Genomic DNA, 25,522 nt, shown 5'->3' on the forward strand with positions numbered 1-25,522 from the left:
ACATCAAAAGAGATGTCATGTCTTCGGAAGACAAAGAGAGGCTGCGCAAAGGAATTAAGGAGTGGCTGATACGCAGTCCTAAAGGAGAGGAAGCGCTGACCGCTGACGTGCAAACACCGCAGGGACCCAGCAAGCAGGCAGCGGTCAGCGAAGCCCACGTCAGGCACACAGCATCTGTAGGGAGCAGAGGCACTGAGAGGGCAGTAGGCCAAGCAAGAGGCAAGAACAAGGAAACGAGCAGCAGGGGGTCTGAGTGGGTCACCAGCATAGCTTCATCACAGGGGGCCAGCTAGGAGCCAGAGAGATGGATAAACTGAGAACTCAGTAAACTGGGAGACTTCAATGCAGGGGCCCAAGCAGAGAACAGCGAGTATGGGAGTGATTTTGGTCGTGTTGCAAGCAACTAGTTTATCCTGTGTGCAGAAAGGTGAACAACAAGGAGCAGCCAAAATACTAAGAGAGATGAGGGACTGCTAAACAAACAGAGTACGCATAATAAAGGCGCATACAGAGGACAATGAGCAAACTAAGATTACTTTCTAGAGATTTGTGGGCAATGTTATGTTAAATGTTAAAAGGTACATGTTTTCTGAGCAAAGATGGTTGGAGGCAGACCTATAGCTTGGAGGGTGGAGAAAGCACAGGTCACGTGGAAGGTAATTTCTGCAACCAGCAGTTTGCTGCAGCCGGTTAGGTTAGAGCTCATGTTCCTTCACTAAGGCTGATGTTTTGCCATGGCTAAAAAGTTAAACTGCCCAATTGTCATGAAGCAATTGAGGACTCTGTTTCCTGGAGGGTAAGCTACAACCACCTTCATTTTATGGGCGTTGTTTACAGTCCCATATTATTCCTTTCACTAGTTAGCGATAAAGTTAGATAGGGTTGCCTAATTGATGGATTTTGTCCCTAGTTTCAACAGGGAACAATTCACTCACATTTTTAGACACAATTACAAACTACTTGTGCTTATTTGGGGCACCTAACTTGACACACTTTAAAAAGGAGTAATGGCAGGTACTGTCCTGAATAGCAGGAACTTTAAGGCGCCCTGACTTGGACACCTCAGATCACGCAATGCCAGGGCTTGTAGCTGTGAAAGAGCCCGTCTAATTGGAGGTAATTGTGCCTGCCCACATGAACAAACGGGGTACTTCTGGCACAAGGCAACAGCTGGGTACTGGTTCTGGGGACACTCGCACCCTCCAAATGTTGGGGCACAGTGGCTCAAACAAGCAAAAAGCTTGTCAAATGCCTCTGTGCATCCAACCTCCTGCTGCTGAACATTTCCAGCAATACTGACACAACGATGCTGTTTGCTTCACATGGGAGGCTCCGTCTCCTGAGATATCAAACCACATTTTGTCCTCCTTGGTTACAGACATCAGTCCTTCCCCAGTATCGATTACCAGGGGGTCTGAAGGGACATGTTGGTTCCCAAAAGCCCAGGTGCAGTCAAAAGGTGGTGCTGCTAAGGTCTTTTCCCAGCCAAACTCAGACAAACTCAAACAGAGACCAGCGGCACTGAGGTCTCTGTCGTGTATTTTTGGAATGGAAGCTGCTTGCAGATGGCTTTATTTTTGTGTTAACAAGCAATTGCTGCTTGGTATATCTATGGCTGGTAATTTATGTTAAACACGATATTTCTATCTTACTGCAGTGAAAATGTAAAGATTCTTGCATGGATTTCACTGGTATTCAAGACTGAACAGGCCTTATTTTCACTGCCAAAATCTCACAAGATCAGCCATGTTGGGACAGGGGTTTTGGAGAAAAAAGAAAAAAGAAGATAAAAATTGAACATGCAGACATCCAGTCCCTGGCTCAGTCAGGTTTTAGTAGGGACACTAGGGACAGCATAGGATGACTTTTATATTGTTTTTTTCTTTCATCACTGTAAAAAGTAGTGAGTAAGATGGTTATAATTTAAAATCATATAATGTTTAATGGATTTCTGGGGTTAGTTCAGCAGTAATCCCTAAGTATGTTTTGATCTAACATCAAATCAATGACAGGATGGAGGGAGATTGGGTCAAATTTTGTTCTCAGTTACATTGGTCTAAATAGACATGAAAGGGATTACACAGCAATAAAAGTGAGCTGAATTTGCTCACTTTAGTGAAGCTAATGCTTTTTTCCATGCTTCTCAAATTACTGCCTGGTTAGTTAAAAGGAGAAGTGTTCAAAAATTGATCACAGAGATGCTGGGGATGAAGCAATGTTTTAAAAATTAATGCATATTTCTCATTTCCTAATGATCTCTACCTGTAACTTTAACCAGTCCTGGTCGGTGAGGAGTGTGATATGGTTCTGTGTAACTGACATCCTAAACTATTAGAATTTCAGCCACATTTAAAAAAAATTTGTATGCTTTTGTGGTCTTTAGTCATGACATGCATAAGTCACCTGCTTGCGTGTTGGATTCTTTTAAAGCTTCAAACTCCATTGAGAAAGGCAGTGAGTTTGGTAAGCTGAAGGTATTAAAAAGAAATCAATAAAATGTTCCAGTTTGCACCAGCTCCCTGACCTAAAGGCTTAACACCGCTACAGAACGAGCCTAGTGCTTTCCTCTACCATGCATTGCATGTATGCAGCTCAGCCCCACTCCCTCGTTGGTAATCCCAGCAGATCACAGACCACATCTAGACATTCCTCCCAGCAGCGGGGCCTGCCCAAGCCTGCCTTGTCCTTGTCCTGGTTACCTGTGCACTGCATGCTTCTGGGAAAAAGGGGAAAACAATTTCTTAAGGCACAAAGGCTTCAATGAAGAAAGCCCCTCAAAAGAGGAGGAACAACAGAAAACCAGCCCCCATTCCCCTCCCTGCTTAGCTCTTCTGTCACACTGGTCTGGGACACCCCCACCCACCCCACTCAGGAAAAAAGGAAGGGGAGCCTGCCCATCCGCTCGGTCGCCCCGAAGCAGCCCAACAGCCCCGTTCACAGGTGCCTGTGTTTGCACTGGCCATCACATACTCCAGTGGAGACGCCTCCCTAACTCGTGACCAGCCAGTCCCATGGAGACCCAATGCCACCAGCTACACGGGGCTCTGTTTCTGGGTAAACTTTTTTTCCCCTTCTTTAAGCAGTGATTGCCACACTTGGTGGCACTTGGTGACCTCCGGGTGGGGACAGTCTGTAGGCTAACAGCAGGACAACTGCAGAGCTACACCAGAGCTCAGTCCCCTGAGTCTAGGCCTAATATTTTAATCCCAGTGCCAGCCTTCTGCTCTAGCTCTGAGTAATACTTGTGCAAAGAAAGGAGGGTGAATGCGGAGGGGACAAGGGAGGATGACTCATCATCATTTCTGCTACTGTCATGTCTTATCTCGCCTTTTTCTGAGGCTGCTGTTTTCCATCCACATACAGACACGGCCCATAGCTCAACCGATGACTGGTGTCTACTGGCTCCATTAAAAAAATGAGTGCTGAGACATTCTGCTGTATGGCAACGTGATAGCTCTAACGGGGGTGTTTGGGAGAGCTGTCCCTTAGCAGCCAGAATGAAAACAGCAAGTCTGGGCCGGGACCTTCCCTTCTGCAAGTCCCCTGCACGCTCCTCATCCTCTCATCAGTGATTACACTCTACTGATTAGCGATGTAAGGGGTAACGATTATTACTGAACACAAAAAATAATACTTGGCATTTACATAGTGCTATTCAACTGCAAAGTGCTTTACATAATTAACTATGCTGGATTGCCTCCACTGCACCACTGCAATAGTCTATTCCAAAATAGTTTTGAAAGATACATGTGAAAAGCAATTATGCAGAGCAGTAAAGCTGGCTCTCTGGGAGCGCCGTGCTCCTCTCCTCGCTACCCAGCGCTGGGAGCACGCGGGCTGTACGAGCGCGGTGCTGCCAGGACGCTGCGTGGTGCTCTTGTAGCTGGCCTGTTAGAAAAGAGAGCGACTTAACAAGACTGCAGGTGGCTTGCAAGGTGGCACTTTCCTGTTACCTTTTGGGCTCTTTTGGGGCTTAAGAACTCACTGACGTTAGGACTAGCTGACGTCTGAAACTTAGAAGACCCGCTTTAAACAGTAAGAGGTTTCAAGGCCAAAGGAACCATTAATATCATCTAGCATCATCTGTAGCACTGCAAAGACCACAAACTATCAAGCCCAAGCTTGTCACTGAACAAGACCATTTATTTTAGAAAAAAAAAAAAAAAAACCAACAAACTGTCTCAACTTCAGGGAAGGAGGATGCAGCATCCTGCTGCACAAATGGCATCTTGCCATCAAATATCTGTAGCTTGTGTTTTCAGCTCTCAGATCAATTGCAGTGCTCCCTACTTTCAAAAACCATTTCCCTTCCTGCTCCCTTTAAGGACTGCAATCAAAGCACTACTTCATCTTTCCCTGGTTATGTGAAGCTTTGTAAATTTCTCACCATCAAGTAGATTTCCACAGTTCTGATTATTCTGGTATATCTTTCTTGAATCCAGTCCAATTTGTGAACATCTTGAAAAAAATGTGGTGGATAGGTGAATTGGACATACCAGAATATATTGTTGCACCAATTTTACAGAAAGGAAGCAGAAGCTTCCTTAAATCCTCCACATAATGTTTTTTCCTCCACCTTAGATATATATATATAATACTTCTTGGGGTGTCACTGAAAACAGATTAATATTTACCACAAACATCTTAATATTAGTAAATTTTGCTCCAGAATGAAGTTAGTGTGAGGGGGCAAAACTTCTATATTCTGTTTGAAATAAGCAATGATATTAAACATTTTATCTACATTTCATATGACTTACTGTTGGGCCAGCACCTCAAAATGCATTTCTCTTGTCAGTAATTTATTCCTTTTCATATAGCGTAGTTTTGGAAGAGAAAAATATTAGGAACTAATGCAAAATGCTGAGTCCTTTGAAAGATAACAGAAGGAACCTTCCCCATGCAATTGCTAGGATGCCAGACCAGGAAGGTTGTTTGCTGGACCTGAGCTGTTCAAGACTTTCATATGCAGTACTGTCACTGCCAGCCTGCTGCTCTCAATATGGACAGGATCTACAGCCCAAAAATACACATGGATTAGCAAACCAATTCTTTGGCTCTGCTAGCGACCCTAAATTTTTTAACTTCCCACCTTCCTTGGCAGCCTGCCGCTCCTGTTATCTTATATTGTATAGAAAACCATATGTGAATCTTGAACACGATCAGACTGAAAGACGTACAGTTCAGGATTTTACTAAAGTAACGGAAGAAAAGGGAAAACGAGCAGGTTTATTGTACCAGAATGCGGTAGGTTGCCCATCCATCATCTTGAGTAGTTCATATAACTTTGGAAGCATTGGCAGAGGTTATCGTTTCTGGCCAATTTAAGGCATCAGAGGCAAGACTAGAGCCCTGCGTGTCTGTACCATGCTAGCGCCTCTGGAGGAGAATTCTGAGAAAGCTACAGATTTTCTGGGTGAAACCAAGGTGGCACAGGTGCTTCTTCCTAAAGCTGAAGAGAAATTGAAGCACTTTTCCTCATTCAAGGAGTACTTAGATCAGAAAGATCACACCCAAGAGAAATAATTGCACTGAATATGAAAAGAGATGGACAGAGCTAATAAACCTGGACTGTAAATGATGGCGTTTCCTCAGCAAGCCAGACAAGGACAAAAGGAAAAAGCCAGCTATGGAGTTCAGCTTAGCCTTATGAGACAAACACTGGCAAGAGTGTTGTCAGAGAATCAGAACGATGCGACAGCGGTGGCAACATAGCAAAAATCATTCCCAGCCCATCTGTGGTGGAGGATGACTGAATTCTGCTGGGAAAAAATGTGCTGACTGCAGGGGGAGGTTGCAAACACCATGGCCAGCTTCCATTTTGTGCTAGAGGAAACCAACAATAGCAACAAAAGGAGACAAGACAGTAATGAAACAGGTCTGGAGTGTTTGTCATTACGCTATTGCTGCTCGCTCCGACGTAAGCTATTGCTTTGACTTTAAAGAGAAGGTGACGCTTGCTTCCTGTTTGACCATCTCCTCCACTCTCTGCACGGCAAACTAAGTGATATTTAGGTGTCAACAAAATATAAATATTTAACAGAAATTAGCTATCCTGGCCAAAATAAATAAACAAAAATCCATTTGTTACAAACAGCAGTTTAGTTGCTAATGTGCTGATTGGATGGGAGGAAGAGGTTGGCTTCGGATCTGGGGGTCTAATTAGGTCTGCACACAGAATATGCTGTTCCAGAACCCAGAAGGTAGAGAGGAAGGGAAAAAAAAAAAAAAAAAAAAGCTCAGACTTACATCTGTTTGAATGATGCTCCATGCATTAGTTAGGCCAATGTTTCCATCTGTCCCATACAAATGAAGCCCTTTCTTCAGATCACGCTGAGCATACTTGTCAATCTGAAACAACAACAAAAGACACAAAACTCAAACTTTGCTGAGTACAACTGTTCAGAATCAAAGTGCAGGGGGGCACGGAGATGTCAGACAATAGTCATAAACTGAAATAAATAAAAAGTTAACTGACATTTCCTAAAGCCATTCTCCCGTAGAGCTGGTGTCTATTACAGGTATCTGCAGAGAACATTAGGAGCTCCTGTTCTGAGTTAATGGTCGTGTTTTCCATTGCAGACCTCCAGAACGTCTTTTCCCTTCTCCCTTAACCACCAAAGTACTATAGAGAGACTGGATTCAGTTTAATCACTCATTTTTGCAAATGAGACCTATAAATGAGAACTTTCATCTACCCATAGCATTTCCTTTCAGCTTAATATCTTTCTGTTGCAAACAAGTTCCCTGCAGCATCTTCCATTTGCTTCCTAAAAGATCATCAGCAGCACTAATGTTGTAGTGATGCTCTGAACTGTGTTCATTATTTTGGCCAAGGCACCCCACTTCTTACACCAGGATGGATGTAGTTATATTGAAGCAGCAGGGAAAGAGCTATCCAAAATTCAGGACAGACGGGTGTAAGATGGATGTAAGAATTTAGCTACTAAATGGAGCGGCTCTTAAATAAAGTTCTGCTTTAGAGGCCTTTGCAGCGCTTGAGAGTTGAGTCTCTCTCTCGGGTACAGCAGGCTGCTGTTGGGCCCACTGGTCACCAACAGACAGCATCCGAACCGACTGCAAGTGCCTCTCTCCCAGTATAACCACATGTACACGTTTGCATAGAATCAAACAAACAAAAAAAGGAAGGAACATTTTTATATTATTGTTATGCATATTCACAGCTTAACCTGATTTTTCTGCTGTAAACGCAAAGCACTGAGGAGCTGCTCAGATATGCCCGTCCATTCCCCCTCACTGGGTGCTCCTCAACGACAGCCGAGGTACAGCAGGAAAGGTGAGCAGACCTGTCCCTCCTTCTTCTCCATTAATCTGCTCTAAATCTGACTGAAAAATACAACACTACTCAGATCTTTTTGCTGCAGCAGTCAAAATGACAACCAAAATAAATTCACAGCTTGCTTCACGGGGACAGTCTAAGGCAATGCCTGCCTCTCTTCTACATCGGACATCAGACAGACCAAACGTATTCTTTGGTAATTGCGTCTCTGACACCAGTCATTCCAGCTAGGGACATCCAAAATGAAACAACTAATGCTGACTTTGAGTTAAAGCTATTGTGCTTCTACCATACACTAGGATTTTCCATCTGTGTCGTTCACACGGAATTGTTTTTGTTTGCTCCTGGAAAAAAAGTGGATGCAAAGCATTTCCCATAGTGCAAAAGAGGAACTTTGAACCCACTACGTCATAATCATTATGGGGTAAATGTAAAGTTACTCAACGACACAACTCCATGACAAACTATGACTTCAGAAGTTCATCACAATGAAGAAATCTCTGCTGCACGTGCAAAGGTGGTGCTAGGTCTCTCTGGTTCTCTCGTTTCCTTCTTAGAAGTTTACTACCACCAAGCAGAGCCACTGACAGAATACAGCTCTGGGGTGTTATAAGAAAAAGCTACTGCTTACTCTCAACACCTTGACTGTCAAGCAAGCACTTTCTCGTGGCTGACTATCTTGAACAGGAGGTGCTCTGCTCCCACTGCAATTATCATCGAAGCTGCTTTTGATTTTACGCAGAGAGAATACACAGTCACTGGAACATTAATTAGAACAGAAAACCAAATCTGAAAGCTATTATTAAGCTTGAAGTTAGCTGAGAAAATTACAGGCAATAAATGATAAAGTTACATGTGTTTGGGATTCCTAGCCTTCTTTAAGGAATTAGACTGGGCTGGGTTTCAGCTCTTCACTTACCCTCAACTCCCTGTGCCTTGTCTGGACCTCCTGCAGTCTCGAGCAGAACCACCAGAGAGGATGGATAGGCACAGTTGTGCTGTTAGTTCAAGAGTGGCTCTGAAATTTAGCTAGTATCCTACAGAAGTAGTGAGGTAATTCAACTGCTGAAAAACTAATTCAGAAAGGGACAGGTGAAGAGGAACAGCCTAGCTGAGGGCAGATATCTAGCTATTAGATTTATTGCCTTGAAGACAAAAGAGGAAGGTCTATTTGGAATATTAATTTATCAGACTTAAGAAAATCTGCCCTGCCAAGTGAGAGAGCTATGCATCAGCCTACAGTTCCCATCACCGCTAATCTGGAAGAAGGGGGATGAGGTCAAACGAAACAGTGATGCTTCTCTGAAAGGCACGTGGCATCCTACCAGATGCAAAATGTGAAGTTTGCACTTCCGCACTCAGATTTTGATTTGCAAACTGATGCAGTGGCTCAACATGATAACCCCTCTTACCCGGGCTCACAGGCTGCCCTTGTCAAGGCAATCTCCATGTCCTACTAGAGATCAATGATGTTTAATAACTTGCGATCAACATTTATAAAGTACTTCAACATCGGGAGTAATGTTTTGTTAGCTCGTGTGTGCTTTAACACGGTCTCAATAGACTGCCTCTCCATGAATTCCTGCTCTTCCTTTTTACCTGCAGAAGATTCACTAATGAGCAGCTTGCAGAGGCAAAATGAAAGCAAGCCCTTTCCTTCTCATAAAGTTAACCACTCTTCCCTGCACAAATAGTGTAAGAATTTTATGTTGTGAACACAACTGGCAACAGAGTTCCACATTTCAGAAACGGAGTGAACAGCAAAGCATTGCATAAGAAAACAGACATTACATGACCAGTTCCTGCACTAGTATTTCAAAGCATCAGTGCTTTGAAATCAAGTCCCTTCACACCAATTCATGCGCATTGTATGACCCATTATTATTATTTGTTGGTTTAAAAAGAAAGTGTCTGTTTGAACATCTTGCTTAGAAGGGGACATAAGCGTTTTATAACCCCATGCTGTATGTGTGTCTCATTTCCTTCTCTCTCATCTCCAGGCAGTATCTCAACTGCTTGCTTCTTTGCAAGAGGCAGGCATACAGATGCTGTGAACACTACCTCCAGATTTCTTTACTTTTTTATTCCGTGTCCACTGACATGGGAAGCTATCTAGAAGTCTCATAGTTTAATATATATACATATACACATACATATACAGCTTTGTATTTATTTGAGTGACTGTAAATGTAGCATTTTACATAGTTCTCCTTTATATGAGTTTCTAACTGATCTTCTAACCAAGTGTGCTGTAAATGCACCAAAGAGTGCTATTCTCTGAAGAGCAGCTGATTTAAAGCCTTTTTCAAAGAGTTACTCCTCAAAGCATTCACACTCTGCCGTACGCTTACGCTAGGGTCAAAAAGGTGTTCGGCATCCCCCGCAGCCTTTCACCCTGCCAAGCTGATACGGCTGCGCCGTAACTCTCACCTCGCCGTACGATTCTGCCTGCCTTCACCTCCCTGCAACCCCGCTGAGTACGGTGGGGATCCAGAAACAAGGGTGAAAGTTTTGACCTGGAAAAGCTCCTACAGATGGGCTGATGCTCCCATGAGAGACAGCAGAAAAACTGCCGAGCCTGATTTGAAGACGACAACAAATTTGGTATGGCGAGAAAATGGATGTGAGAGTCACCCCTCACGCTGAGCACAGAGCCCTCAAAGCAACCTTGTGCAGCACAACCGAGAGCGCCCTTTCTATTAATGTGTGTCTATTAATTAGTCGGTCTTGACACAGAAGCAGCCTTGAACTTCTAAGAGCCCAGACAAGGCATTAAGCAAGACCACTTCCCTCATTCAGGCCACGAGGAGTTCAGGGTCCACGTGCAGTCCTATTAAAAGCACATTAGTCTTTGCTTGAATGACCTGCCTGCGAGGTTTTAACACGGATATTTTTTCTTACCTAATTGAAGCGCTGTTTGAAGCTCTAGACACGTGATTCCTACTGGTTTCGATCAGAGTTAAGCAAAACTCAACACCTACTTTTGGAACATGACTGGCAAACCCTCCTCCAGGTCATTCTGTTTCCTGCTAGCCTGGATTTTGTTTGTTCCTCAAAATATGTTTGGAATAGCAGGAACTTTTAAATACATCTTTATTCTAATATAATTGTATATTTGATTTAAATGAAAACTCACAAAACACTCCCGGCTGCCTCTTTTTCTGCCTTCCATTTGACTTTTTCCACAAATGATCTTTCTGAAAATGAAATGCTGCAGCAGAGTGATTCATCAAGTCTGCTGAAAGGCGATCCCACCCAGCATTCACCAATCTGTCAGCTTCTCTTGTTTGTCTCTGCGCTACCAGTCCTCAGCCGGGCAAAACGTCTATCACAAAACAGGGGCTGTAAGTACTGTATTAAATATTCTGCAATTTGAATCTGCTGTGTTCTCCCATACACAAGCCATGCCTTTGGCAAAGCATAATACTTGTGAAGGAGCACAACGAAGCATAATAAAAAACTCTCAGCAGGCAAACCATTATTCTAAATGAGATGCCTATTTTTAGTCATGTGGATTTCCTTAGAAGAAAGGGTTTCTGAAAGGTTAGACAGTAAGAACCTTTTATCAATCTGGAAGTGAAGCAGAGAAAAATTCTTCTTCTCCTCAGGATTCATCAGGCAAAAGATGAGAGGAGTGAGCTTCTACCTGGCACCACTTCCATGCGAATTCCTGCAACTTCTGGCTTCAGTCACATTGGAGGTTTACTCCTGTTTGTTAACATCGCCAGGTTTCAGTGGCGTTTCTGCTGAGAGAAGTTCAATGTGTCCTGCTGATCAGTGTGGAAATCCACTATAAAGCAGCGCAAGATCACCACTTCTTAGAGCATGGCATACACATGGCTAGCACTTTACCTAACGTCAGATCCTGTTCCCACTAAATGAGCACAAATATTTTCCCACCGTCTTCCATCAGAGCCTAATTTGGCTCTTAAATATCTCATTGCCTTATTAAAAAGACTTTCTAAAAAACAAATGATACCACTCTATGGTACACAGGTCATGTGCAGAGAGCTTCAGGCACTGAAGTACAGCAGTATCTGAACAAGAGGAGAGCTGCAGGACCTGTGGCAGGACTGGAGAGTAACTGCAGCAGAGGTCAGTGGCTGGAAGCAGCTGATGCAGCGAGGGAGAAGAGGCAGGGATCTGTCCCAGCCTCATCTACATCACAGCAGTGCCCAAACGTCCCTTACACACGCCTTACTTAAACCTGTGTATAAATTCAGGCCAAGTTAAGAAGTGGTTCCTTGGGACAGCTACTTAAGCTGTAGCAATTCACACGTAAGGCTTGTTTTACTCTCAGTTGTGTCCCCTCTTTGCTTTGGAAATGCAGAGCCCACAAGGGGAGCTGTGGCTGGCTGGCAAGCCCAGAGCAAGGCCAGCACCCTTCAAGAGGACCAGGAGCTGCCAGACTCCTCCTTGCCTTCCTGGTAAAAGCCATGGAACTGCAACAACAAGTTGTATCTGTGCAGAGCCCAGGTTTTGCCAGTATTTACAATCAGTATGATACAACTCTCTGATTAAGCTGAAGCCACAGTGACACTGAAAAGCCAAATCCTTTCTGCTGTCCCGGCACACTGCGAGGCTTTGTTGCAATCCTCTCTGGAGGAAGGGCCAAAAGCAGCCTCTTGGGGAGATCTTTCTTTATCAGCTCCTTTTCAACTCGCTGCCAGCGTGAGATGTCACTTACATTCTGGCATAGCCTTTAGGCAAAGGCCAGACAGAGGATGCCAGCAGCAACCCCAGCTTTCTAACCCGCAGGTAAATAGAGACTTTTAATTTCAAGCCTCAGTACTTCTCTACCACATCCTGAACGAAAAAATTCCACCCAGCCAGCTCCCAAACTGGACAAAGCCACTCAGCAGCGCTTCAATATAGGTAAGTAAATATTCCTGACCTTTTTGGTGATTGCTTCCCCTACCTCTCTGCCTCTCCACCCGGGTAGGAGAAGCTGCAAGGAAACGACAAAATATCCAATAGTTTCTCACCAGGCAAAACTTTAAATGTAATGCCTTGATGATCATTTTCTACAAATAGCAGGGGGTGGGAAATCGAATGTAAACAGAAAGCGCCTGATCTATAAGGTCATTTGTGGGAGCCCTCTTGCCTGCTAAGAAGAGATGAGATTGATTGTACCAACAGGTAAGGCTTGTTTTAAATGAGATGTCCGCAAGCCTGTCTATAAGAGTAAGAAGCTTAGGGCAGTACGTGTTTTCTTCAGCCCTGACCTCCTTGTACCATCTGCCTCTCAATAGAAATCTAGTAAGATTTTAGGATAAAGACTACTGAGCTAAGAGGCATTGCATGAGTTTTCCTGACATTTGGCAGTCAAGGGACAACAGACTCATTTCTTGTCAGTGCCACCACTGTTACACAGCATCTCCAAGATGCTTTAGTCAGCTCTGGAAGATTCCCCCTTCCTCGCTTTCTCTCCAGATGTGAAACAGCTCCAGGTCTTAACATTTTCTTGTAATTTCTTCCTTAAAAACAGCAAGCTGCTTGCTTACTGAATTTTCTTTTCCTAATTTGACTGTAAAAGCCTACCTCAGGAATCAAACATTTAGGAATCTTCCAAGGTTGCTGAAATGCTTATTGACTCTAGCCATGTTTGATACCAGCAGAGATACACCGTCACTGGCTGCGTAACTTCAGAGGATGAGCAGAGAACAGAAGAACAGAAGATCCTAAGAAATGATCTGGGTGTGGGAAGTAGCTGTGCGACAGGCTTCCTATGTACTCCTGAAAAGTCATGGCTTGTCTTGTGTTTCAGTTCTTTATTGATAAAAAAGAAGATATCACACTGCACTTGTGCCACAAAATTCATCACAAAATTTGGAGCAAGTATTTAATACCAAAAACTACCTGGGACGTGAAGCCCTGTATCTGAGCTAATTAACGGAGTTACTGACCTGAGAGGGACAGTAACCCTCCTGACACTTTTGCAGGAAGCAAAAGAAGCGAGCAGGAAGCCTGGAGCAGGAAGCTGGTGAAACTTCGAGTCTCCCACTGCAAGAACCAAGAACTTGCAGTAGCTTTTATTAGAAAAAACTAACAAGGAAGCCAAAGAGCTTGGGTTTTCAAATCTGTTTTTTTGGGGTCCGGAGTTTGTGCATACAATTAACGGCAGTTTCAACAGTCTTCTGCCCCTGAGCACCTGCTTGTGCTCAAAAGCAGGTGTCAAGGCACCTGACACAGCAGACAGCTGAGGCTGCAAGAGAGGCAGCCACCGAAACATCCCTGTACTGTTCATACCATTAAAACACCAACAAATCCCAACAGCAGCTTTACTGTTGCTTTGTTTTAAACAGAGGTCACAAGTATGACAAGTCACTAGGCTTTGCCAATCAAACTTCTTGTGCAAGAGCAAATTCACATGTTTTCAGCACACCACAGCTCATTTTGTTCAAATGTTTCCTTTAAAGTTCAAGGGGAGAGAGCTGTTTTCTCACAAAGTGGATGTTTAGCTCCCCGTCATTGCTGGTGTAAGTGGAAAGTACGCTTTTCTTTAGCCAAGGAGGTCACTGCAATCTAATCTGTTCTTATCCACAGCAACAGCTGAATAACTTGTGCATCAGGTCCCCAAGCTTGTTTAAATAAAGCACATCATAACTAGCTCAGAGAGAAGGGCTCAAAATATTAAGATGCACATTCTTAGCTTGATACAGACTTAATCCAATGGCGCAGCTGACTACTTATTCAAGAGGATGGGTACATGCAGCTCCCTATCCTCTGTGGCACCCTGTGCATTGACACTCCCAAGTGAGACTGTCCTCCACCTCCTTAAAAAAAAAAAAAAAGAGCTCATTTATTTTTAGTGAACCTGGGAGTAAAAGCCTTGAGCATGAATTCTTTGCTTGCTGCTCTTGTTTTAGGGTAGTTTGCACGGTGCAGTGAGCATGGGGAAAGGGCTAGGTAAAACTATGCAGGTAAATCAAATCAATTACATACACAGAAGGCTAACACAACTAATTAATTACTAGGACATTAAGTGAATGCATTATGCATTTTGAGTGACAAAAGTCTCACCAGCATATTGGAGGAATTTCAATGAGAGAACACAAAGGTGCATGCTTTTTGTGAAATACAGAATTATTAATACAGCACTGTGGATGCTTTTTATGACGATTCTTTATAAGAAACCTTTTGTTCACATGTAAATAAACTCTTCTTCAGGTTATTAAACTGGTTGGGGAAAATGATACTAACATCCTCAATAGCAGTGACACCAGCAAAGTCGGGTGCTGTCGTTACCCAGCATTGCCATTTCTCTTCCAGAATGCAATTTCCCTTTGTTGTTAGGTTTTCTCCGTGTACTTGCTCCGAAGATGACTGACTCAGAAGAGATCTGTCCCCTTTTTCCAGCCATGTGTCCCACCAGCTGCTGTTCTCAGCAATGCACATCATCAGGAGTATCAGCCTCGTGTCCCACAGACCTCCCAAATGATCCTCAAAGCCTTTGTCTCCTTCGGGTGTCAACCCTCCTACTCGCTCATTTCCCCACAGTAAGAGTAATTCCTTCCCTGCATGTCCCAGTAGATGGCAATTTTGCCTTGATCTTCAGTGGCTATAGGACCACTTCTGTGCCACGGTGTAAAGACTCCTCTGAGCCATGTTCATGTATTGAAATCCCATGTACACGGAATCTACAACAGCAGAAAAGGGAAATGCCCGTTCTTTCAAAACCTGTGCTTATGTTGAGAATAATTCCAGGATATCTGTATTCAGCCTCTTTGCCTTTTTTCCAAGATACTCACTTTCATTTGTCCTCAACAGCCATCAGTATATCCTCAGATAAGTAAATTGGGAAGGATGCTAATTAATGTGATACATGCTGTTTAGCCTTTGTTTGCCAAGAGACATGAAAGGTGGGTTGGATTTATGTTTCAAGTGCTAACAACCTGTTATCTCCATCTATGCAGACCAAAAAAAAAAAACCCTAAAAAAAACCAACTACCTAGGGATGTACATGTCAATAGAGCTTGAGATCCAATTAGCTGCCACAAAGGCTTCAGAGCGTGCAGAGGCAAACTGAAGCAAGGAGACAAGCCTCTTTCCTTGTAGGAACTGATGACCATTGTGCGATGATATATTAGGCGGAACAGTGACATTGGACACAGACTCCTTTGCAGATGCTGTGTGCTGGGAAGGGGAAAGCCAGTAGGTTACTCACAGAGATGAAGGACTTGGCCACTTGCCCACTAAGCCATTTGTTGCAGCCTTCCCATGGGATCAACTGTAGTTTCAATTATTTACGATACTCATTTACTTAGCTTAAAGGTGAATGAGAGGGCTTTCAAAGCAAATCTACTAAAATATCAGGGGAGGAATGATAGCAAAGGCAAACCATACCCTACACTCTCCCTGTGGCAAGAGAAGATGGGCCAGTCCCACAAACCATGTTAAGTGGGGGCTCTCTGTCAAATTCATCATCCAAGGAACCTCATTTCTTCTTAAATTCACAACTGTGATAAGAAAATATAAGCCAAAATACAGAATTTGCCCAGTGCTGTGAAGTAAATACATTTCTGAGCAAGTCACAACAATTACACCCTACCTAGATCTGAATGGTGGCACCTGAACCTTGCTGGAGGCGATGGGAAAGGCACGTAAGCTCCCCGGGGTTTACCATCAGCACTGCAAGTGCCACCTCCTGGTGGCAGACCTGATCTGCCAGGCCTAGCATTGTCGGCTCCACCAGCAATTAGTGACCACCAGGGTAAGCTGTAAGGCAAGAGGGGGAGAGGGCTGGTTACATCACGTCCTCAGGGGAAGAAGTGTTCCTGGTTCCTTAGAACAAAGAGTCTGGTGATAAACCATCTTTCTCTTGTTGGAACTACAATACACATTGAAGAAAAAGAAAGAAAGAAAGAAAGAAAGAAAGAAAGAAAGAAAGAAAGAAAGAAAGAAAGAAAGAAAGAAAGAAAGAGAGAAAGAGAGAAAGAGAGAAAGAGAGAAAGAGAGAAAGAAAACCAAAACAGATTAAAGCCCACTGTAGAGTTAATATCTGTTACTCTGCCTGGAGAAACTTGTCTGAAAAGGCAGGCTGGCAGAGAGATGCTGTGGATTGCACAAACTGTGTCTTCCTAAATCCAGGGACCGTTAGTCCTTAGGGGAAAGTGAGCTATGCACACAGCCTGCTTTATTATTCTTAAGATATGCTTTCTCTGAGATGAACTCATTTTAAATAAATAATGCTGCGAGGAGAATTACCACTGTCCTCGGAGGGAACGGAATGGCAGGCGAAATCATGCTCGTGACAGCAAGCTTTATGCCTACCGTGGGAGGATCTCTGCTCAGCCTCCAGGTGGGAGGACTGCACATGGCAGCCCCAGAGCGAGAGGGTAGCAGAAGTCCTGGCTCTGGGGAAAGGCATGCTTGGAGAGACAGAGGGCTCTGCGGGAACACTTGGCTACTTTGCAGAAACTCAGCAAGACCATTTGAAGAGCTGCCAGGCTTTATTCTGAAGAAAATGGAGAAAGATCTCAATATCCTCCTGGCAAAACACCAGAGAAGGTAATTATCTCTATACCTACATTTTCTTCCTTGAAAATATGTTCTTTTCTTCTAATCACACAGACATGCACTTACAAGAATCAAAGGTTACGCGAAATACCGGCTCCTCAGCTAGTAGAAATCTGCCTGGCTCCACGGAAATCAGTGGAGTTGCTCACATTTCTACTTACTTGGCATCAGTCACATAGGCTCTCCAGTGGCTCAGAAACATCTTTCTACTGGAGTACATGCAAGTTTGTAAACCATTCCCTCTCCAAAACAGCATTTCTGACATCGTGGGAGTTCTGACCTTCGCGAGCAACTGGAATTACTGTTTTTAATCATCAGGTAGCTTTTAAGTGGAGATATTATGGACTGGTAAATAAAATGTCTTGGAAAGCTAGTAGATGACAAAAGCAACAGAAGTGAGTAACTGCTATTAAATGCCTCTTTCATTTTAATGAAAGAAACAATTGCAGCTCTTCACCGTATACTTCATAGAAAACAGATTTTATCGTGAAGGGAATGATTTGGGACTCAGTGACTGAAATGAAAACTACATGGAGATTGTTTTCCATAATAACAGAAAACAAGCACATAAACAACCTGCCAGTCACACTTCCATAACACAAAATGCAAGTTTCCAACATCCTCTCTATTTCTAATCATGTCACAAAAAGCTGCATTTCTCTCGTGAAGTCAATCAGGTTGAATGGAGAAGGGAACGCAGTTGTTTCGCCACATGTTAAACAGAGATGAATTGCAGTGTCTTCATACAGACGGGGTACTGGGGGCCTGCAATGTTTCCATACAGAACCACAAAATTATTGACGTAAAATTGGCATTTAGTAAATGAACAGCAGAAACCCTGCTAAATGCAATAAATCTGGATGAAAGGAGAAACTGGAAATCTTGGAGAAAGGTTCACCTCAAACTGCTACTGCCTGGGGAGCCTCCTATACCCCAGAATGTGATCCATTCAAGGGACTCAAGCGAGATTATGATCTGAGCCACCCTCACCTAAACCGACAAAAACCCAGACATACTAGTAAGCTTTTGGAGATCACTTTACCAGATATAGCTGGACTACGGGTAAGCAGACTTCCCAAATGAAAGGGGATGCCTGTGTTGTGACAGAAAATACTCAAGAGACCAGTGAGTGACTTGCTATCGCCATGAGGTAACATAAAATTATTCACTTTGCTAATGTTTACCAAGTAGGTATGTAGTAACTGATTTCCTTGAGTGGAATTGCGTGGTGGTCTGTGTACTTGGTCAGAGGATCCGAAGAACCGTGGCAATACCACTGCCAGCATTTGCCCCAGGTGCAGGGTCGAGCAGACCTGTGGCACTCCAGTTCAATTTCACGGTGTCTGAAGATCCCCCAGAGTTGCTGGGTCTCATTCAAACAGGGAAAGGAAAGGGGAAGGAGACACAGTCTGGAGTGCCAAGAAACTCCTGCAACAACAAGCAACTTTGCTGCCCAAGAAGAGGAAGCGATGCTGTGCTTTTCTTCTTTGACTATTGAATTCTAGTGCTCGTAAAACCACTAAAAGCCTGACTTCACAGCCTGAAATCTTGTACCTTAATACAAAACATACTGCATCAACAGTGATGCCTGGCCTATTAAACTGTCCCATTCCAAATCCAAAGGAGTCACTGTTTAGGAAAAAGGAAGAAGATTTGCAGAGTTGGTCCCTCTCGGCCTGGCTGCCTCTCAACACAACAGAACAAGGTCACATCTAAAAGTATATAGAGAACTGTCTACAATAATCCAGACTCAATCAAATCACTGCCGGCCACAACACCATCTCCTTCAGATGGCAATCACTTTTAATCAGTTCCAAGCACAAGCTGCATCTTAATCAGGATCCTTAAAGGGCATATCTCCACTGGATAATTTCACCTTGAATTAATTGACTGCCAGTCACCTCGAGGTCATTGACACATTTGTAAAGGTTAGTTTGGACAATCTCCAGACACCTCGGATTTGCTTCTGAGATCAGGCTACAGTAATATTAGCTGGGCACAGAGACGTACGTAGTGCCCAATATCACCTATAAAGCCACACAAATTGTCTGAGGCGACTGCCACTCAATCACAGGACAGCCCTTTGGTGAGTGCAAGGCTATGGCATGGGTTTTATCCTGTCACCAACCTGCTATGCTAATTCATCTCCTTTCTTTCTCTTCCAAAAATCCCTCCAGTCCTAAAAGCTTTCTGGCAAGTAGGAACAGAACACTGGGTTTGTTTGGTTTGTTCTTCCTGTTTATTTTGGCTGTAACATACACCTACTGCACATTCATACAAATTTTCCAGAAGAGGACTTGTTTCCGAAAGGTTGAGCTGAAGACCTGAACCACGTTTCTGCTTCTACAGAGGGCACCAAGGTCGTGGAAGTGACCTGGGCAGACTGAGCCACTGTCATTTAGGATCTGGTTTATTCACCAACAGCCTGTCAGAAGTGTGAGCTATCCCTCAGAGGAGTGGAAGCTGAAGAAAAAGGTTAAATCTGCCACATATGACAATGGTCTCAAGAACCCTTCAGGGGATGCTCTTCAGCTGCCTCTGGCTTGTTTTGTACTTACTGCTTGTGCTTCTAACTCTTCATCTTAAAAATCAAAACGAGTCCCTCTTTCCTAATTAAGAGATTGATTTTTTGAAAAAGAGAAGCATTGATCCCATCTCTTTGTAAAGCTGGACACTGTCTTCTCTCTCTCTTCCCCCTTGCACGCTTTGGTGTCTAGGAACACTGGCTGAGCTAGCGCTGAGACCTTTTTCTCCATGGGGTCTCTCTCCATCCATCTAACTTACTGCTTTCAACGCCCCTAAATAGCTCCAATTTCACTGACATTTACTAACAGCTTCAAGGTTTATGGGGGCATAAGAGAAAGGAAAATCAGTGCAGCTATACTGAATGTATTTAAAAAAGTAAAGTTACAGATAAAGAACAGTAATAAAAACAAGGGATTTATCCAATGGGGATTTCAGTGGGTTCTTGACCCCAAGTTATTTGATATCTTTCTCATTGCCAGGGAAAGAAGTAAAAAAATCACTGCTAATAGGATTTTGTAGATAACACAAAATTTGCTGTGCATTAAATAATCTGCTGAGACCACTTGGACTGCTTGGTTACAGGGCCTTGTGGCTTATCCAGCCAAAATGCAAGAACAGACATTTAGGAACAAAGAAGAGCGGTCACATTACGAGACTGTAAGACTCTGGAAAGCAGAAAATCTGCAGAAGGACTGAGGAAACGAACACGCTCCGAAAGCAACGCTTCCAACTTGAAGGGGCAACAATCATGGGTATATTTAGCATAAGCTGAATAAAGGCTGAGTTGTATCAGCACTGCTACACTGCAGGACTGACATTCATGCTTTTAGAGATCAACGGAAAATTTGGAAAGATTTCAGAGAAGACCTGCAAGAAAAAGCCAGAGAAGCACGCTTTGCTTCACACGGCTAACGCTCTTGGATAAACTAAGCAGAGTGGAAGGGTTAAAAAGCAGCCTAATTGCAGCCTTCACATACCTACATGGAGAAGCAATTCTCAACAGTAGACAGCACTTTAATCTACCAGAAAAAGACATAATGAGAGTTAATGGTTAGAAGTTTAAGCTAGACAAATGCAAGATAGAAACAAGGCACAATTTTAACTATGAGAAAACAATCTTTGGAACAATTTATTGAGAAATGAGGTGCAGTCAATGATGTCTTTAAATCAAGGCTCAAGAGTTTTGCAAAGTTATAATTCAGATGTAATTAGTTTGATGGTGACAATACTGACTGAAATGCTATGGATCATAGATGACCTTAACAGTTTCATCTGGTCTTACAACCTCTAAGCCTTTCCAGAAGGTTACAGGGTTTTCCAAGGACAGGGACTTTGTTGTTCATGCCAGATTGTCACTCTTGCCCTGCACCTTCAACTTTACTTCAGATCCATCCTGAAAGAAAAGTCGATAGAAAACAAGTCAATCTATTTAGCACATCCCACCTTGGAGCATCAGGCACTGCTTCTTTTAAACTGGCACTGGTGATTTGGGGGCACAAATCGTGCTCCATCACAGTCCAAAGTCCCTGAACAAGTGCGGGGAAATGTCTTTTATTCCCTCCTTTGACATAAAGTCAAAAGCCCTAGACACACAGCACAGAACGCCTTCGATACACCTTTCAATAGTCAAGGCCAGGTGATAACTTTGTCAGCCCAAACAGCTGAGTCACTTTGGCTCCTCTAATTCTGTTTGCAGTGACACTGCCTCTGTCCTCTGCCCCTCACCTGTCCTCCCAGCCCCTCCTCGGGACATCAAGCAGCATGGCCAGGCCCATCTCCAGCTAGTTAACATCCACACCCAGGTAACATCCTCAGCCTCAGGGCATCTGGCTTGAATCTCAGTCTATAGCAGCCTGGGCTGTGCTGAGCACGAATTGCAGCAGCGAAGGCCACTCACTGCCACGGACACCAATGTTAACCACACTCCCTAGTCGTGCTTTAGTTTTGCAGGAACTTTATTCTAGAAAAGCATCCGGTTCATGGCATCCTATTCAGAATCCCATTAACTTTTTTATTTGAAAAACTCCCATCATCTAGACTGCAACAATTTCAGAAAACACGGCGCTGCGATTAGCTGCGGTGAGGCTACCTGCCACTCACGACCCAAAGCATGGGAAAAGCTCACATTCAGTCCGATGTGACCGTGACACACTTTGGTGCTCATTTCAAGCCTTAATATAGACAGACCTGGATCGATAGCAATAAAGCTCCTACAGGACAAAAAGATGTTTGGAGCAGGGATCACAATTTTCCTTACCTGATCCTATAGGCCTAAAAACAACAGCGGAGGCCTCCGGGTGTTGCTGTAGTGAAAATAAAACATATACACACAAAAGTGCAAGCTGTGAATTTTTTGGAGGATACTGAAAGACTGTGGGGAATTCATAGCAATGTTTATAAATGCTAGAAAACGTAGCTTTTAGCAAGAATGAAAATTAGTCTGAGACTTGTTCTGCTGTTTACTCATTGTTCACCATTGATCATTTAACACACTTTCTTCATTCTATCACAGGAAGAAAAAATACCCGCTTTGGCCAGGATGACAAACTGCACAAGCTAAATATTAAATAGCAAAGAGCCAAAGAGAATGGTTTTTGAACAACCTGCATGCGAAAAACACCAAACCAAAACCAAACCAAACCAAACACCCTACCACAAAGGTACTCACTGAGCAGCATCAAGGAAACTGCAGGCTGGGATTAGCCTGCAAATGAGTCACTAATCCAAAGGAGCGACCTTGTATTTTTATCAGTATTGCCAGCTCTTGGGATACTTTCAAAAGTCACATCATAGTTTCATGGAGCTTTCTATAATACTCCAGCTACTGTATCCAGCAGGTATAGTAGAGAATCTTGGTGTTTATTAAAAAGTGGTTTATTGTAAAATGTTGAGGCTTCATGATTTCCACTATTTTTTAATACTAAAAACCAAAAAGCAAATAAAAACAACAAACCAAACCAACGCCCACGAAATAGCCATGCTTGTCATTTTGCCTCACCGTCAGTGTTACTTTGCATAATTTTGTAATGCTGAATGCAGTCAGCTTCTCACCTCGGGCACAGTGGCTCAGCTCCATAGGCTGATGATGTGGCTATTTAACAGATGCTGCAGCTACCTGGTCTATTTGAACCAGCTCTGAATCTAACAAAATATCCAGTACTGTATATACAGGAGCTTCACCTAAGCATCAAGAGTCACGTGGAGTCGCTAACAACCATTTAGTTCCTAAGACATGTGGGTAATATTTTCCCCCATCTGATCCTATGTAGTGACCACGTCCTCTCTGCCATGTACCTCCGAGAGGAGCGGCATCCAGCCCTCACCCGAGCTGCTCGGCGATGCAGCACAGTCTGACAGCAACAGCTGGGGAAGTCTTCTCTGTGCCAGCTCTCACCTTCCTTGGGTTTGGCTGCTGGAAAATGCAGTTATCACAGAAAGAGTAGAGGCTCTCTATCTGTGACAAAGTTTATTTAGCGGTGATTTCTTTTCCAAAATAGAAAAATGTTATAGCATCAGGTGGTTTTTTTTTCTCCTACTACTAAACCCAGCATAGTGTTGCTGCATTTCTTGCTATCACATCCATGAAGACAAACAGAGCAGAAAGAAAAGCCAGTGGCCTCACATATCTTTCTAAACAACACAGAAAACATACAGACTATGTAATTTCAGAAGACTGCATCCCATCTAGTATTGCTTTGGAACCTAAATGCATGAAGTACTCCTCTGAGTGTTGCCTGGGTCCGTGGTCAGATTCCAAATCTCCAGACTTTGGAAGTCAGCAAGAGAAGCAGCAGTGCTGAAACCCAGTTGGTGGCACTGGAAGTACTGCAGCATGTCCACAACAGAAAAAAGAAAAAAATAAAAGCCACAACACTTGAACTGGGTTATATCAAAAGGGCAAGGTGGCAACACATCTGACAAGGAAAAACTCAGAAATCGCTGAGCTAGAACCTGGGGATCAATGGCGTAGGAGTCAGAGCATTTGGAGGAAGAAAGGCTTTGAGGCTTATATGCAAATATGCAAGCTCAACATGCTCCAGTGAAGGAGCTCAAGACGAGGTGACAGTGCTCACTGCTGTCACCAGAGACAAGGGTGCTTCAGAGCTCCTTAGCACCAGGTTTAAGATTGGCACCACTCAAACAACAAGGACCACAATAACATTACAGAAAGTCTCAAGACAGGAACCGGATTCCAAATGATCTTACACTGCAAAGGCCCTGGCCCCACCAACAGTTGTTACGGAGCAGTAACAATCACTTTGCTAACCTCACCTTGGTGGGAACAGCCAACCTTGCAGCCAAATCCACACACCGGTCGGTAAGGGAACCATTCAGGCGAGAGCCACAGGTGGTGTAAGCTGGAGCTGCGTCAGGAGGAACACTGCATCATGCAAACCAGAGTCTCTCATCATCATACAAATTGTTGATAGGCAAGTGTGCCATAAGCAATCTAATCCTGGAAACTCAGTTGAAAACACACAAATCAAAAGCAACAGACATTGAGGCTCTGCACAAAGCAGCTTTGCACATGAAAAATGACACTCGGCATACATGGAGTAAATGAGACCTGGCATCCTTAACTGCAAGAACTGAATCAAGTTTCAATTACTAAACCCATTGCACTCAGCTCTTGCTACAAATTAAGAGGACAAGAGAAATGCTTAGACTAATCAGCCAGGGCTGAAATTCCTACCGCTAAGACAGCTTATGCAGACACATGGGAAAAAAAAAATCAGCACATTAGAAAAATAGTGGAAAAGAGAAAGCTGGGTGTTTGGTGGATGGCTATCACCAAAACTATGTAGGGCTTAAAAAAACACAAGTTCCAGAACAACCACTGTAAGTGTTATTATTGGAAAAGATGCACTAAAAGTTTGATGAAAAAAGGCACCATTTGCAAGGTCATTTCAATGAAAATTAATAGAGGAAAAGAATTTGTACGATCTATTTATGCTATACCTAAACAATGCACAACACTCCTGTTTGTTCTTCTTTCTGTTTAGAAAACTTTCTAGTTTAAGCCTGTAAAACTTTAGCTCCCACTGACCAAATGAGAGATTGACAGCCTTCAGAAACAAGCTGCCTACCAGTCTGTTACCATGAAGCTCAGAAGAATGCACCAAATGTAAACAAAACCTACAGGCACAAGTAGTGAAACATCGGAAGTATTTCCCAGGGGTTTTGGTACAAAACAGTTAAAAACTGTGACCTTTGACTACTTAACTCCTTGGATTTGGGGGAAAAGAAAGAAAGGGGAGCATTAATGGGGCAACCACGGTTCTTCTCCCAGTTATTTTAGGTAGACTTATAACCTGTTGCAGATTGCATTAGATATTCTGAAATTAGGACAGGAAACTTCTCGTTAGCTTTCACAAATCTAATTACGTAAATTAATATACCCCAAGCAACAGAAAATTCGCCACATGCACTTTGAGGAAGGGGATCCTCTTCCTTGTGAAACTGCAAACCAGCATCAGGCATCCCCTCCTACACAGGCAAAGCGGTTTCCAAAAGGGACAGTTTAAACCTGTGAAGAACATTTGGGGTTATAAAATCATAACCCTGTACTGAGAGACAATGGCAGAAAGCCTCAGGGTATCATTTTTGCCTACTGAGGACACACAGTCCGAGCAGTCTAGTAACGAAGGCACAAGACTGGGAAGAAGGATTAAAACCAGGCACGTCCTAAACCGTTCTAGCCAAGGGGAAGCGGAGATAAAAAGCAGGCCAGCACTCACAACAGCCAGTTAAAGCACAGCTGAGCTTTCTCCTGTATTAATATGTCACCCACCCCACTACACACCAGTATGAGACAGTTACTGCAGCAAGAGCCAACCTGTGATTTGCTCCAAAAAATAATTCCCACAGAACCACCTCTGTTTTGACCTGATCCATAATCTACAGAGGGGAAAAAATTCCACCCTTGAAATTACTTTGGCCCTCTAGCTTTTAACTGTCAGAGGCAATTTCTTTGAAATCTAATTCATGATTTGCAGGCTTCATTAAGTTTTCCTAAGTAATTTTAAACTTAAATCACCATTGGCAAATCCATCATTTATTGATAGAAGCATTAGGACTCTAACGGAGTGTGACTTGTGATGAAACGAGATAGGAAGGGATGAGGGTGGAAAAATGTGCTCCCTTCTTCCACGAAAGACCTTTTTGGTAAAAATAATC

General features: G+C 43.4%; 1 protein-coding gene across 13 annotated transcripts in view; it reads right to left on the minus strand.

Moving 5' to 3' along the window:
* TSPAN4 (tetraspanin 4) overlaps positions 1 to 25,522 on the minus strand; it is a 433,966-nt gene that overhangs the window by 35,455 nt on the left and 372,989 nt on the right. For 11 of the 13 annotated variants that reach the window (XR_004779536.2, XM_035552201.2, XM_050711235.1 and 8 more), the window contains one exon: positions 6,250 to 6,351. Coding sequence is in view for 12 of the 13 variants with exons in the window: in XM_035552201.2 (XP_035408094.1) it covers positions 6,250 to 6,351 (102 nt within the window). In the remaining variant the exon portion in view is untranslated. Of the gene's footprint in view, positions 1 to 6,249; positions 6,352 to 20,442; positions 20,739 to 21,602; positions 21,649 to 25,522 lie in introns of those variants that run through there. The other 2 variants (XM_035552207.2, XM_050711233.1) reach the window with 2 other exon arrangements.

The sequence above is a fragment of the Cygnus atratus genome, chromosome 5, assembly GCF_013377495.2.
Source record: "Cygnus atratus isolate AKBS03 ecotype Queensland, Australia chromosome 5, CAtr_DNAZoo_HiC_assembly, whole genome shotgun sequence".
In the NCBI taxonomy this organism is placed as follows: domain Eukaryota; kingdom Metazoa; phylum Chordata; class Aves; order Anseriformes; family Anatidae; genus Cygnus; species Cygnus atratus.